The sequence below is a fragment of the Manacus candei genome, unplaced genomic scaffold (assembly GCF_025592945.1).
Source record: "Manacus candei isolate 608988 ecotype Guabito, Panama unplaced genomic scaffold, ASM2559294v1 h1tg000033l, whole genome shotgun sequence".
NCBI classification, from domain to species: domain Eukaryota; kingdom Metazoa; phylum Chordata; class Aves; order Passeriformes; family Pipridae; genus Manacus; species Manacus candei.
The window spans coordinates 3,318,126-3,331,089 of record NW_026138081.1 but is presented as its reverse complement, the minus strand read 5'-3'; the positions used below and the strand labels follow the sequence as shown (position 1 = coordinate 3,331,089).

Here is a 12,964-nt window from a genome sequence, read left to right as displayed (position 1 = left end):
CGAAATGTAATTTCCAGTTTAGGTGTCAAATCTGCTATATTATGGTGTTTGACATCTTAAAATAACAAACAAACCATATTTGGCTACCCACCCTAAATTTGTTTGATCATTGTTCGATCTCCTCCCATTTTGTGTCTCCAGCATTGACTATAAATTTGACTATAACTGCACTGCTTTCTTAATTTTCTTTATTTATAAATGGCATTCAATACCATCAAATAGATCATTATTGGAAATGTGCTTTTTCTTAGACAACGAAAGAGTTCACGAAAACCGATTTGTTTCTGTACTCTTGTGTTATTCGTTCAGTGTATCTTTGTCACACCCTCTGTCCTCCCTGACCTCAACAAATATAACAGTATTCTTGTATTTACCTATTACTTTTTGTATTACTTTTTGTTACTATATCATCTATTTATCTACCCCGACCTCTTTCATCATGTATAAACCGGGTTCCATGTATCCACTTGCAAATCTCTTTTCCATTCCTTCTTAACTCCCCTTTAAAAGGTCATCTTTAGTTCATGGTTGAGATAAATACATGGCTTCAAAGCAGGACAGCGTCTTTCATCCAGTGGCTCTATATTTAAATAATTTCATATTGCTCTGCTTCCCCCAGAAGGGAAGCCTTCTGGTTTAAGACATTCAAGCATGTTGATCACTGGAGTTTCAGTGTTTTCCAAGTACTTGACTATGTGTGTAATTGTAGCTTTTGTATGGATATACTTACAGGTTTGTTTGGAATTTTCATTATTCCTTTCTCTTCCAGTGTTTGTACAACATGTAGCATCACAGTTCAATGCAGTAACTGTAGTTTCTAGCTGCAGTGATATTAAAGTAATGCTTAACAATTTTTCTGATTAGTAAAGGTATTGACAGCATAAAATTTTCATCACTGAAGTGTTCATGTCCTTCTGAGGCAAGGAGAAGGTGTTTACTTGTTACATATCTCTACCGGCAAATGCAGGAGTTCCTCATTCCTTTCTGCCAGTTAGCACTATGCTTTAATCCCTGTAGGAAAGAAGCATTGTTTTTGTTGGTCTTCTTGCACCCTGTGCTCTAAGAGAAATAGTCAGGAAAAAGCCTCTGTTTCTCCCCAAATGTTGTTGGGGAAGGCTGTTTCTGCTTTGCCATAGGATGTCTCATGCAAAATGAGAAACGAAAAACAGCACTGGTCTGGAGGAAACCTTCTCCAGCATGTGCTTGGGTGTAATTTATCCTTTGCGGGTAATTAGCATCTTGATCTTTTGATAAGTTTCCTGAGGTGTCAACAGCAGTATTTCTAGCATGGTTGCAATAATTTTATTTTCAGAAATAGTGTAATCCTGTTTACAGAGTCAAACGGTTGGAGAAAAGCTTTGAAAGTTTTTCCTCATTGATCTGAATAGTCTCGTTATACAGCATATTTTCTAGTTATGCTGCACAGTGCAGATCAATATCAGAAATACTTAGGAGGCTGGGATGTCCCTTTTCCAGAAAATCTTCACTTAAAATATTCCCTCTCATTAGGAATCGGAAGAGCTAAGGGCATATAAAGTTCTGATGAAAAAAATACCTAGATACCTAACATTCTGCTATTTGTACTGGTTGCCAGTTTGGCAGAGTTGGGCACCTCGTGGGCTGTCTCATGCCTAAGTCTGTTTTTTGATTCCTGGACTGAGTATTCTTTTTTCTATGGCCTCATTTGCTACACATGCTCAGAGCATGACAATACACCCAAGCAGCCGTAGGTACAAAGCATATTACCATGCATTATCAAGATTATGTCTATTTTCTTTCAGAAACACAACCTGGGAAGTTAGCATCTTAGAGTAGTTCTCCACTTTCACCTGCAATAAATTCATTTCTGTGGCTTTATCTCCATTTTGCTTCAGAGTCACCTAGCCCCTACATAATTATTTTTCTAAGATTTAGAGGATGAAGGACATCATCTCTCCAATGATGAACTAAGATATTCATCCAGGAACAAAGTATTCAGAGCCAAACCAGTATAAATTAGAAGGACAATACTTCTGTAGCCTGGTGATGGGTGGAATGCTTCTCTGAAAGAAAAGCAGATAATAATCTGAGCACTGCTTGTACAGACTTGGATTCTCATGCAATATGTATAAACAGATTGTTGTGTGGGGCCTGGGACCTTCCTTTTTTGCAGATGACAGTCTCATCGTTGATCTAGATTAATGGTTTCTAACACAATGAATATGTCATTTTCCTAGTGCTTCATCTCAGGGCTTTGGTGAAAAGAGTTTTTATTCTGACTTGCCTGTGTCCTTGCCATCAAGATCTCCGCTCGTAAAAAGGGGAAGTAGGTTGAGACTTGGAAATCACTTCCTGAACTCGTACTTTTGTAACTATGCAGGGCAAATGTATGTAAGAGGCACAGCCACACACTTTGTGATAAATCCTCCAAATCTTAAAGAAGCATGGTTGTAGGATCTTCCCTTTGGCTCTTTTTTCTGTTGTCTGGTTTAGTTTTGGGTTTCATTTCTCTTTAAAGCCCAGTGCTAATAACACCAAGGTCATGGGTTTGATCCCCGGACGGGCAATTCACATAAGAGTTGGACTTAATGATCCTTGTGAGTCCCTTCCAATTCAGAATATTCTTTGTGATTCTGTGTGATTCCCCTCATTATTTCTTTGGCACTGTTCTGCTTACAAATATTGAGAAATATACATTGGTACATAATACTGCATGATAGTGACCATTCTATATATGTTCTAGACTACTTATTTATGGAGATATGCTTTCTAAATGGTGTGTTACCTTTAGTTTCAACTATTCAGGTAGTACCAAAAAAGGAAGCCTGTTATAATAAGTTGATGTTGGAAGACAGAAGATACTGACTGGACTTTGTAAGAAATGCTTTTCTCTGCTTCTTAACATGATCCATTTTTAGTTTTCTCTTCTGCCAATTACGCTTAGGAGTGAATAGGTTTATTTGAATTCCTTCCATAGAAGAAGTCCCACACTTCTAAATTATTCCGTTAGGAGTACTTCCACTATATCTTCACAAGCTTGTGTTTTTTTCCTCCTTTATAATATAGTGTAGTTAGTATAATATAATAGTGTAGTTAATTATCAAATGCAAAAGCTAGTCAAAATTAAAGACACCTCCATACTAATAATCTCCCTTTGTATGCTCTCTGTCACTTCCCTTTTTTTGGAATGCCTTGCTATTCCTTATGCGGTTGTTCTAATTTTCTGACATGCAGGAAACTCCCCATCCCCTTCTGGTGGGATCTAGTCTTTGTTTATATTGTATAGTCTTTGCTGCCTAGACTATTGATGATCTTTGTTTAAAGAATATATATTTTTCTTTTGATTGTATTTATCTTCTCTAGTGCCTTAATTGCAAAGTAGTGTAATTATACTGTGGGAGGTGTGGGGGGTGTGTGTGTGTGTGTGTGCATGTATACGTATTGAACACTAAACAATATTTATTGCTAAGAAGAGTATTTTACTCTAAATGTTTTGAATAGTTTCACTCTTTGGGATGTTAGCTGAAAAGAGATTAAAACTGGATAACTGCTTCTACAAACGTGAACATGTGGTTGTAGCAGACCTTTTTTCTTCCTAGCTGCTTTTCTTTCTGTAAATCAAAGCCTTCCTTCAAAGAAATATCAAGGAAGAGTGGTGTCTCTCAGCAGGGAGTCTTCATTCTGCAGGAAACAAACATTTTGTGCCTGTCCTCTGCTATTGGCTTAAGTGTAGTAGAAGCTTATTAAAAGTGTGCTGTAAACTCCTGGTTTGTGAAGAACAGCCTACAGGACTTGGCCTTTTTTGTTGAAGCCATGTGTATTACTTTCTCAGTTTGATTGCATATAAATATAATACACAATAGAAGTTTTTGAATTTATCGTATATTCAACAGGTATATCTGTGTAATTGGAAAAGTATTTAGGGTTGTTATGGTTAGAATTGTCACTTGTATGCAATATCTTGTACCTACTTTTCGAATAAGATAATTGATTGGAAAAATAAAATCCAGTGTAAATACCAACAGATGTTTTTATTACTAGTATTTTTAGTGGCAAAGCTAGAAAGCAGTTATGAGGTAAGTGACTTGAAAGTGATAGCTGTAACCAGCTAAGAATTTTTAATATAAAAAACCAGCAAAAGAACAGTGATCTTTTTTGTACTGTATGCAAAGGAAGGCATTGTGACCTGTGTTTGTAAGAGAAATTTCAAGTATGGTGTGGTGATGGTCCTTCTCAGAAAGGCATGTCTTTAACTTGAACTCTTATAACAATAATAATAAATTTATGTTTTAAAATTACGTTGAATTATGTGAATTCAAGAAATGACGAGAGTAAGTACTGTATAGAAGGTAGAGAGTATGGACTGATTTGTGAAGAAAGATTAGAAATAGTCATTATGCATACATTAATTAGACTCTTTATGAATTATACACTTAGGGTGTAACCTGTAAATAGAAGTATAGATATATAAATAAGGGATATATAATAAATTAATGTCAACAGTCATTATGCAAACACATGCCTTTCCAACTGGGAATAGTATGAATTACCAGTGTTTGAAATTATTCTATGAATAACTTTTATAGGTGTTTCAGTCTCTGTCTCATTACCAAGTGACTTTCAGTGACTGTCTAGTTTCTCAAGGGGAAACAGTGTTTCTCCCTTTTGAATGGATCCACCTATGAAATAATTTTTAATTGGAGGAAAATTTATGCCATGTGAACTAACCCTTTAGTATAAGTTCCAATATAGAATTGTTTTTTTAACTTTTCTTTGTATTCTTTATTTTTGAATTACCCACACTTCCTTATCTGACACTTTACTTTTTAAACCTTTGTAATGCAATGGTTTTAGTTCATTTATGAAGCTTTGGTACTGAAGCTAGGAGTTTCAGGTGCAATATATGATAGCTAAGAAAATAAAGCATTGTATTGGAAACTGAATTGATAATGTTAGCAGGAAAATCAGGTTCAAATTCAGATTTCTTACATTAATGACATGTTTTTAATTTCATAAAAATTAACAAAAGATAAATTAGTTTAAATTTGTTTTATTGTTTCATGCTATAGGAATTGTCTTTTTTATTTTTTAATGCTTAATAAGAGGATGGTCTTAGTAGGAAAAGTAATATCTGTATCTTGCTTGTTTTAATATCAGGGGTTCACAACAGCATTTAGCTCCAGGGAAAAGTGAGTGGACAAATCTTTTAATTAACCTCCATCATTACACATCATGCCCTCTCATTAAATAGATGTAACAGGGAGAAAAGCCAGTTGTTTCTATTAATTTTCTAGTGCTTTTGTGGTTTGTATACTTCAGTGTTCTGAAGGTCGGATAGAACTACCAGACCATAAAATCCAGCCAGCGAGAGATTTGGAGCTAAGAGAGCTCAAGGATTTATTAAGTGATGTGAAACTCTATTGTTTTGTGCATGTGTTACATAATTGCTGTCAGTGCAAGGCTGTTAAAATTCCCTGCTAGTAATAACACGAATACCATTTATAGCTTCGAGAGGAGATAAAAGAAGTTTCTTAGTCAGCACTTCAACAATATCACAGCACATGTCAGTTTTATTATTCCGGGGGCTTCAGTTTTGGCAGATGCTCTCCATTCTGGCTGTGGTGTGGTAATTACCATATAAATTAGGCAGTGAAATAAGCTGAGTGCAGCCTTATCCTGCTGCCTGTAACCAGGTTGCAAGTACCACTGTGTGAAACAGGCATAATTCAGGCTGATTATATTTAGAAGGCCACATTTTGAAATCCTGGGCCTTTATTTCTATTTGAGTCAATTTTAAATATAAATCAAAACCGTTTATTTGCTGTGCAAACAGGAGGATCATTCTTTCTCCACAAGGTACTCTCCATAATAGCATTCCAGGAATTAGTTTAATCCATCCAGGTTTGATTCATAGACACTAATTATATTTCAGCATACATTCTAATCCTTCAAATTATATGTGTCCTTACTTTAATGAGTTGTAACTAGTCCTTAAATGGGGAGCTTTGCATTTTCTTTTATATCTAACAGCCTTTACTTTGGTTTTTATGGGATTAAGCTACTATGGAAAGTCTAGGAAAGTGAGCTTAAATTAGTGGTTTTATTTTGTTTTATGTGGTTTTTTTTTCCTAATACAATTAATTCTGCTAATTTGGGAAGCCTTGGAAATTGTTAAATCAAGAGTCCAAATGCAAACATGTCATTAATGTAAGAAATCTGAATGATGATAGTGATAAACCAGATATTTTTCTCCATGTGCTAAGTAACTGCATGTGTCAACAGTGGGCAAAGAAAAAAGAAATGATGTGAGCGACTGATGCTTTTTAAAATCAGGAAAATTGTGTTGGAAAATAAAAACCTCAAAAAAATAGTGTATTACATAATTTTTTTTCTTTCTGGTGTTGCATTACAGAAGTCAAGGCATTTTAGAGAACTGGATGTGTTATGAATGGTGTAGTGGACACAAAAAACATGACCAGGGTTTTGGTGAACAAGTGACAATGCTGATGATGTAACTGCAATCTTTTGATTTAAATTCTTCTTTTAAATTCAGTGTCATGGAAAGGACAAGAGCAGAAACTTGTGCCATCAGTGTTAGGCTACAGTTAATTATCTCTTGCTTTACTAGACTATTTTCTCTATAGCTAAAATTTGAATCCACAAAACTGCTGCATAAGAGATAATTTCTCATCTTTTAATAAGATGGAAAGTAAATTTAGGGATTTGATTTTTGTACTTACATTTCAACTCTGAGGGATAATGTACAAGATATCTTAAGCTATCAAATCTATTAAAAAGTATTGTTATATTCAAAAGATAATAAAATTAGAGTTCCTATCTTCTCAGTTTTCGTGTACTTTTGGAGTAAAAACCGTTTTCCCTGTTTTAGTGATTTTCTTCAAGTACAGCAGCTGGATTTCTTTTAACATTCTTGACATGAAACTTGCAGTTTCAACAGTGAAACAGAACTGAAATAATAGGAATTTTATTCTTTAAATATCAGAATTGTATTTAAGTATTGTAGAAATAAACACCACTGTCAGAAGCAATTCCAGCTCAACTAATTTTATTATTCCTACTTAAACTCTGCTGTAAGGTATATCTTCTGCCCTGGTGTGTTGTTGGGTCGGAATCCTTTTCCCCTTTTCCCCATTTCTGTTGAGCATTACTCAAGAGTTGACTGACTTATTTTCTAACTGACAATTTAGGTAGTTTCATGCAGCACTTCAATGGCCTGTAGAAACAAACGTGCTACATAAAAATTTTGGATTACTAAATATTTGAATTGTTAATACTAGGGTAATCTTTCTATGAGCATATTGAATACATTTTGATATCGTTGAAGGAAGAGAAGAGGCTCTTCCAATCTATCAAATGGGTGATATGTGGCATTAAATGGCTTTTTCTGCTTTGGAAAATCCTATTTTTTTCTCATTTTTTTAAGCCCTTTCTGAAGACAATATTAGAGAAACCATTTAAATAATTACTTTCTGTAGGCGTATCTACTCTATGCATTGTTATTAATTCTTGCTGTATAATTACCTTCATTAGGGCTGTTTTGTTTGCATTTTCTTAGAAATGAAATCAATTAAGACATGCTGTAATCTCACAGAAACTTTACAGAATTCAGAGTAGTATGACTGGCCATGAGATCTGCTTGGGTAGAGTAATTTTAAAATTTAATGCTGAAGTCACTACTTGGTTTTGATACTCAGACCTTTCAGTAGATGAAAGTTTAGCAGCCATGCTTGGAATGTCTGGCTTGGTAAGACCCTCATGAGAGTATTTTCTGTGCTTGACAGAAATAATATGGGAACACAGGTAACAGTGGATAAAAATAATAATTGGTGCTGAGAATATGGGAAGTGAAGACCTTGGTTAATCAGTAAAGATATGTTACAGTTAAAGATTGACAAACTGTTGAGCTTGCTTCACAAGCAGATACATACAACAAAACAACTCCAAGCTACTAATTATATTATACTACTTGACTTACTATCTGGATTTTTGCCAGGTAGAAAATTATTAGGCCAAATCTTACTTGTACTTTCACAGTTGACCTCACTGTAATCCCATGGAGGAGAAAAAACCCAAAATAACAAAACCAAAACTCAACCAAAAACCTTGGTAAGTAATGCTTTGTGGGGAAAAAATGTGTTTAAGTATTGTCAAACTTAATATTGCTTCTGGAAAAATTGAATTCCACTTCCATCCTTCACTCTTAAGGTTATTAATTCACAACTTGTCATTCCATTACCAAAAATACTTTTAAATACAAGTAAAATACTTGTGGGTATCTAAAACATTGGTAGAACCTGTTACAGACTGGATTATGTATTTGGAAAGGGCTCTTGAGAGCTTTAGCTTTTACTTTTTCTTCTCTGCTGTCTTGCAGGCTTTCTGTTTATATTCTGTTTATTCTTATTTGTAGTGCTTTTCTTTGTGTTTCATAATGTGTGAGGGCATTGGTATATCTCAGCTGTTCCTCCTATGTTTACTCAGTTTTGAATGTGGAGTAATGTTGTTTGCTTTCATAGATTCCATTGAGCAGGCAAGTAACAGAAGGCAAAATTAACTGTGAGGACAAGAGATTTTAAGGTGCAATTTTAATCGTGATTTATAATTTTCCCTCATTTTGTTTCTAGAATACAACATACAGCACTTTCTAATTCAATTTGTTCTTAATCTTCTCAATTTAAAACCATTTCTGTGGTTTACCTAGTAATAACGTATTTGTAACTATAAACTGCTAGATGATGTGTAAATTCACTGACTATATAATCTTTAAGGTTAGGTTAAATTAAGTAGTGTTGATGTGCAGTTGCAGTACAGGATATCAGAATCTTGTGCAGAAATACAGTGTACTCGTGTTTTGATGAAAGTTAGAACAGTCAAATTGTGTTAATTCATCTCCATATATCATTAGACTTTACTAGGTCATTTTTTTTCCACTAAAAATGAAAATTTGTTGCCTTAAAAAAGCCTACACTCTTCTTCTAAATGTATCTAAATGTGATGTGGCAAAAGAAAACAAACTATACAAAGTAAAGATGGGAATGACTTTCAGCTCTTATTAATACAACAAAACTGCTAATGCCTTTAATGGAAGTTGTAAAAGCAAATCAAGCAATATAGAACAATATAATATGCAAGATTGAAAAATCACATTCTTGAGGGTTTTATGGTATAGCAAGCTAAATTTTGAATTTAGTGATTTTAACAATCTGTCTGACTTGAACTAGGTAAACATTCTCTATTAGGACAACATTTAAAGTGCAGTCTAATTAATCATTAACACAATTTTGTGCAGTTAATGCCCCCTGCAATGAGTTTGCTTCATCTATATAGCAGTCATAGCTGAAAATTGTAGTTTCTGCTCTGAAGCAAAGTGTTCAAGTTGTGGATATGTGTCACTGCAAGAAAAAATTAGGAAAAAAAAATCCTGAACTTACACTTGATTTGTACAAAAGTTGCAGGACTGTTCTTTGAATCATTGTTGCATAGCTGTCTAGTGTAAAATGCTTAAAGGTAGTTAACATGCATATTTCAACTTGATGGACTAATAAATATTACATTGGCACCAAAAACCGCAGTCTGCAAATAACTAAACAATAATTAAAAAAAGAATAAACTTGATTTCTCTTTAGTGCTGACATAATAATTTTAAAAGCTGATATTCTCTCAGACTTTTAAGTTTCTTTTTATTAAGAAAGGAGAACTCTGCCCCAAGTTCTGTGTACTGCCAGATCCTTCACAGAATGCCTATATACAGAAAGCAAAGTGGCTTATGCTATTGCTCTGCTCTGAATGTTTTAACCATAGATGCAGTTAGGCAGGTGTCAGGTAAGTTCAGAGAGGGAGATTACTTTTAAGCCCATGTATTAATTTTTCCCCTAGGTAATTAAGATTTTTTCCCCTTAATAATCTGCTAATTCATATGTTAAAACACTGCGTCTCAGAGAAGATACATGTAAGTGCTTAAATCATTACAAGACCAGTCACTACAGAAAATCTTGATACTATATAAACATGTGTACAATGCAAGAAAGTGGATTTCATTTAGTTGAATGTAGCCTTTGTCCTGCATGTGCATTCATATGCTGTCTGTGAAAGCTGTTTGTGCTTGGGCATCAGGTTGCATAAAATATATTAAAAAACCCCCTCGTAGTTTCCCAGTTAGTACTTGAAATGTTTTAAGGGGCCTGTTAAAGTCCAAGTCAGTTTAAGGTTCTAAGCTAAAACTAGTAATAATCTATGTTCATTGCTGCCTTTAATAACATTGAAAAGTTCTTTGATTTTTACCAATTTACCTTCTGAAGAACTAGAAAGTAGAGAGCTGCCCTTTCATTTTGAGCAGAATACTGTTATTCTGTATTTTGAGTACAGGGTGAGTATTATTGCTTGGATAAAATAACAACTCTCTTATTCTCAGGTCCATTCTAGTGTCAAGGAATGTGATTTATGTGGTAATTTCCTTCAGCATTTCTTTTCTGTCTAAAGCTTGAATGTTAAAAGCAGTAACTAGATATGGAATATCAAATGGAATATATTACATTTGGCATAGATTTTAAAACAGTACAATGTTTATTTACAGGTAAACTAGCCAGTTGTTTAATGAGCTGTAATATTTATGGGCTTTGGAACAGAGTTTATCATAAATGTTCAAGCTGGAGAATCAAGAACCTTATTCTTTGTTATGTCATTGTGATGTGACAGAGAAAAAGCAGAATACATATTTGAAAAAGAACATTCCAAACCACATTAATTTGCTTAAAAACATTTATCTTCTTCCTCTTTGTGGATGTTTTGTGTTTGAGCACAGTAGCCTTAACGATGAATTCTGGAATAGAAAACTAGCAATTATAGAAATAGCGGCCTTGTACCTTGGACTTCTGTAGTGAGCTGCTGGTAAACAAGTTGTTCAAAACATTTGTCTATAAACATCACAAATATTTTCATTCAACCTAGAAAGTATTGAATACATAGTTCTGAAATAAATGGAAATAAATAAAAAAAAATTGTTTTTTCTTTCACGTATAGTGTGGTTTTGACTAAGAAGGTTTGCATAGAATCATTTAGGTCAGACAGACCTTTGATGTCATCGAGTCCAACCACTAATCCAGCACTGCCAAGTCCACTATTAAACCATCTCTCTTGAGTGCTACATCTACACAACTTTTAAATACTTCCAGGTATGGTGACTCAACCACTTCCCTAGACAGCCTGTTCCAATGCCTGACCACGCTTTCAGTGCAGAAATATCCGATGTAATCCTCCCCTCGTGCGACCTTATGCCATTTCCTCCATCCTATTACTTTTTACTTGGGAGAAGAGAGCTGACCCCCACCTGCCTACAACCTCCTTTCAGGTAGTTGTAGAGAGCAATGAAGTCCCCCCTGAGCCTCCTTTTCTCCAGGCTAAACAACACCAGCTCCCTCAGCTACTCCTCATGGGATTTGTGCTCCAGACCCTTCATCAACTTTGTTGATCTTCTTTGATTCTGAATGACTTTTCTTAAATAGTAAAGTCATCAATGAAATGGAAATACTGTGGTAAGTCAAAAAGCATATTTAGTGTTTGAACATTAGTAATGCATCAGTTGTGCAAAGCAGAAAGAAAAAAGAGCTAGCTTTTCAAAATATAATACGCTGAAACAGCAGTACAATACAGAACACAATGTAGCTCAGTACAATACCTGTTTAGTATCTTTTCATTTTTTCAGAGTTAAAACTTAGGTTACTGGGTTTATTGGAGAAAGGGAATACTGGTCGCAGAACTGTTAAAGCTATGACTATACAGACAGTGTTAGAAATAGTCTTCCTCTTGGAGTTTTTCATTCTGACAGATTTATCAGGGCCATTCATATAAAAAATAAAGTAGGAGGAAATCTCCTATGCTTATTTTCAGTGAAAGAGGAACAATGTATACAGGAAACAAATGTATTACTCTTACATTGTTGTTTATAAAAGCAGGACGATAGTTTGGCTCAGGGTGTCTGAAATGTCTGTAGTTCATCTCTAACTTTTGGCATCCTTTAATTATGACTATGCTTTATTGACATATACCTGCACAACAGTCTTTAATAAGATGGGAAACCTTGATTAAGTGGTGTTTTGTTAGTGTGACAAGTAGACTAAAGAGTGAAGATGATTAAGTGTTAATAATTCATATTGGACTTCAAAGTATCTTACTTCAGAGAAGTGCTATGGTGTTATCCTTCATATTATATATGAAAGACATAATATTTCCAGACATAACTGTTTCCTCCCTTTTTCACTTGTTTTCCTTCTCCAGAATGAACATAATAGTTCTGTATTTGGTCAGTATTTGTGTATTTAGATGCTTCTGTTGTTCAGATTAAGTTTCATAGATATTTTGACTATATACTTAAATTTACTGTGAAGGGTTAAAATGAGTGGTTTTGTCATAATTAAGGCACACATGTTTAAGGTTGTTCAAGTGCTTATAGAGTTTGTCAATCTGTCTTCACTGCTTAAATTGATATTATATAGCCTGATCTTGCAGGTTCATGCTTGTAATATGAATTCAAAGAAATATTTATAATTTAATTTTGTCTTGTGTGTTTTTATGATGAGGTCTGTAATTTTTATTACTAGAAATCATCAAAGTGGCAGAAAAGTAACATAACTCATTATTGTGGTCTATGCCTAGGAGATGTTTTTAAAAAGTAATTCAACTGTTTAGATAATTTCAGAGATTTCTTAAATAGCAAAAATGCATGCTTCTAGGAGACAAATGCAATTTTCTGGTTGCATGTAATAAGTGGAACGCTCTTTTACATTTTCTTTATTACAATAACAATTATGAACTTGCTCCTGTTACACTAAAAGCTGGACAGAAATATTATGATGGTCCTCTCTGTGAAATTTGACCTTTGTGTGATTTTTAAATTACCATTAGATGAGCTTTGTAGATATACTCGTGTATTTAGATGTGTGTGCTTGCTTAGATGCTTGCTAAGTCA

At 34.3% G+C, this 12,964-nt stretch overlaps 1 protein-coding gene across 8 annotated transcripts in view; it reads left to right on the top strand.

Annotated features, from left to right (window-relative positions):
- Window positions 1-12,964, top strand: part of FSIP1 (fibrous sheath interacting protein 1) — a 97,139-nt gene that overhangs the window by 29,048 nt on the left and 55,127 nt on the right. Inside the window, exon 12 of one of the 8 annotated variants that reach the window (XM_051791789.1) lies at window positions 6,392-6,728. The exons of the other annotated variants lie outside the window; for them this stretch is intronic. Coding sequence (XP_051647749.1) covers window positions 6,392-6,427 — 36 coding nt within the window. The 3' untranslated portion in view covers window positions 6,428-6,728. Of the gene's footprint in view, window positions 1-6,391; window positions 6,729-12,964 lie in introns of those variants that run through there. 8 annotated transcript variants of the gene reach the window in all.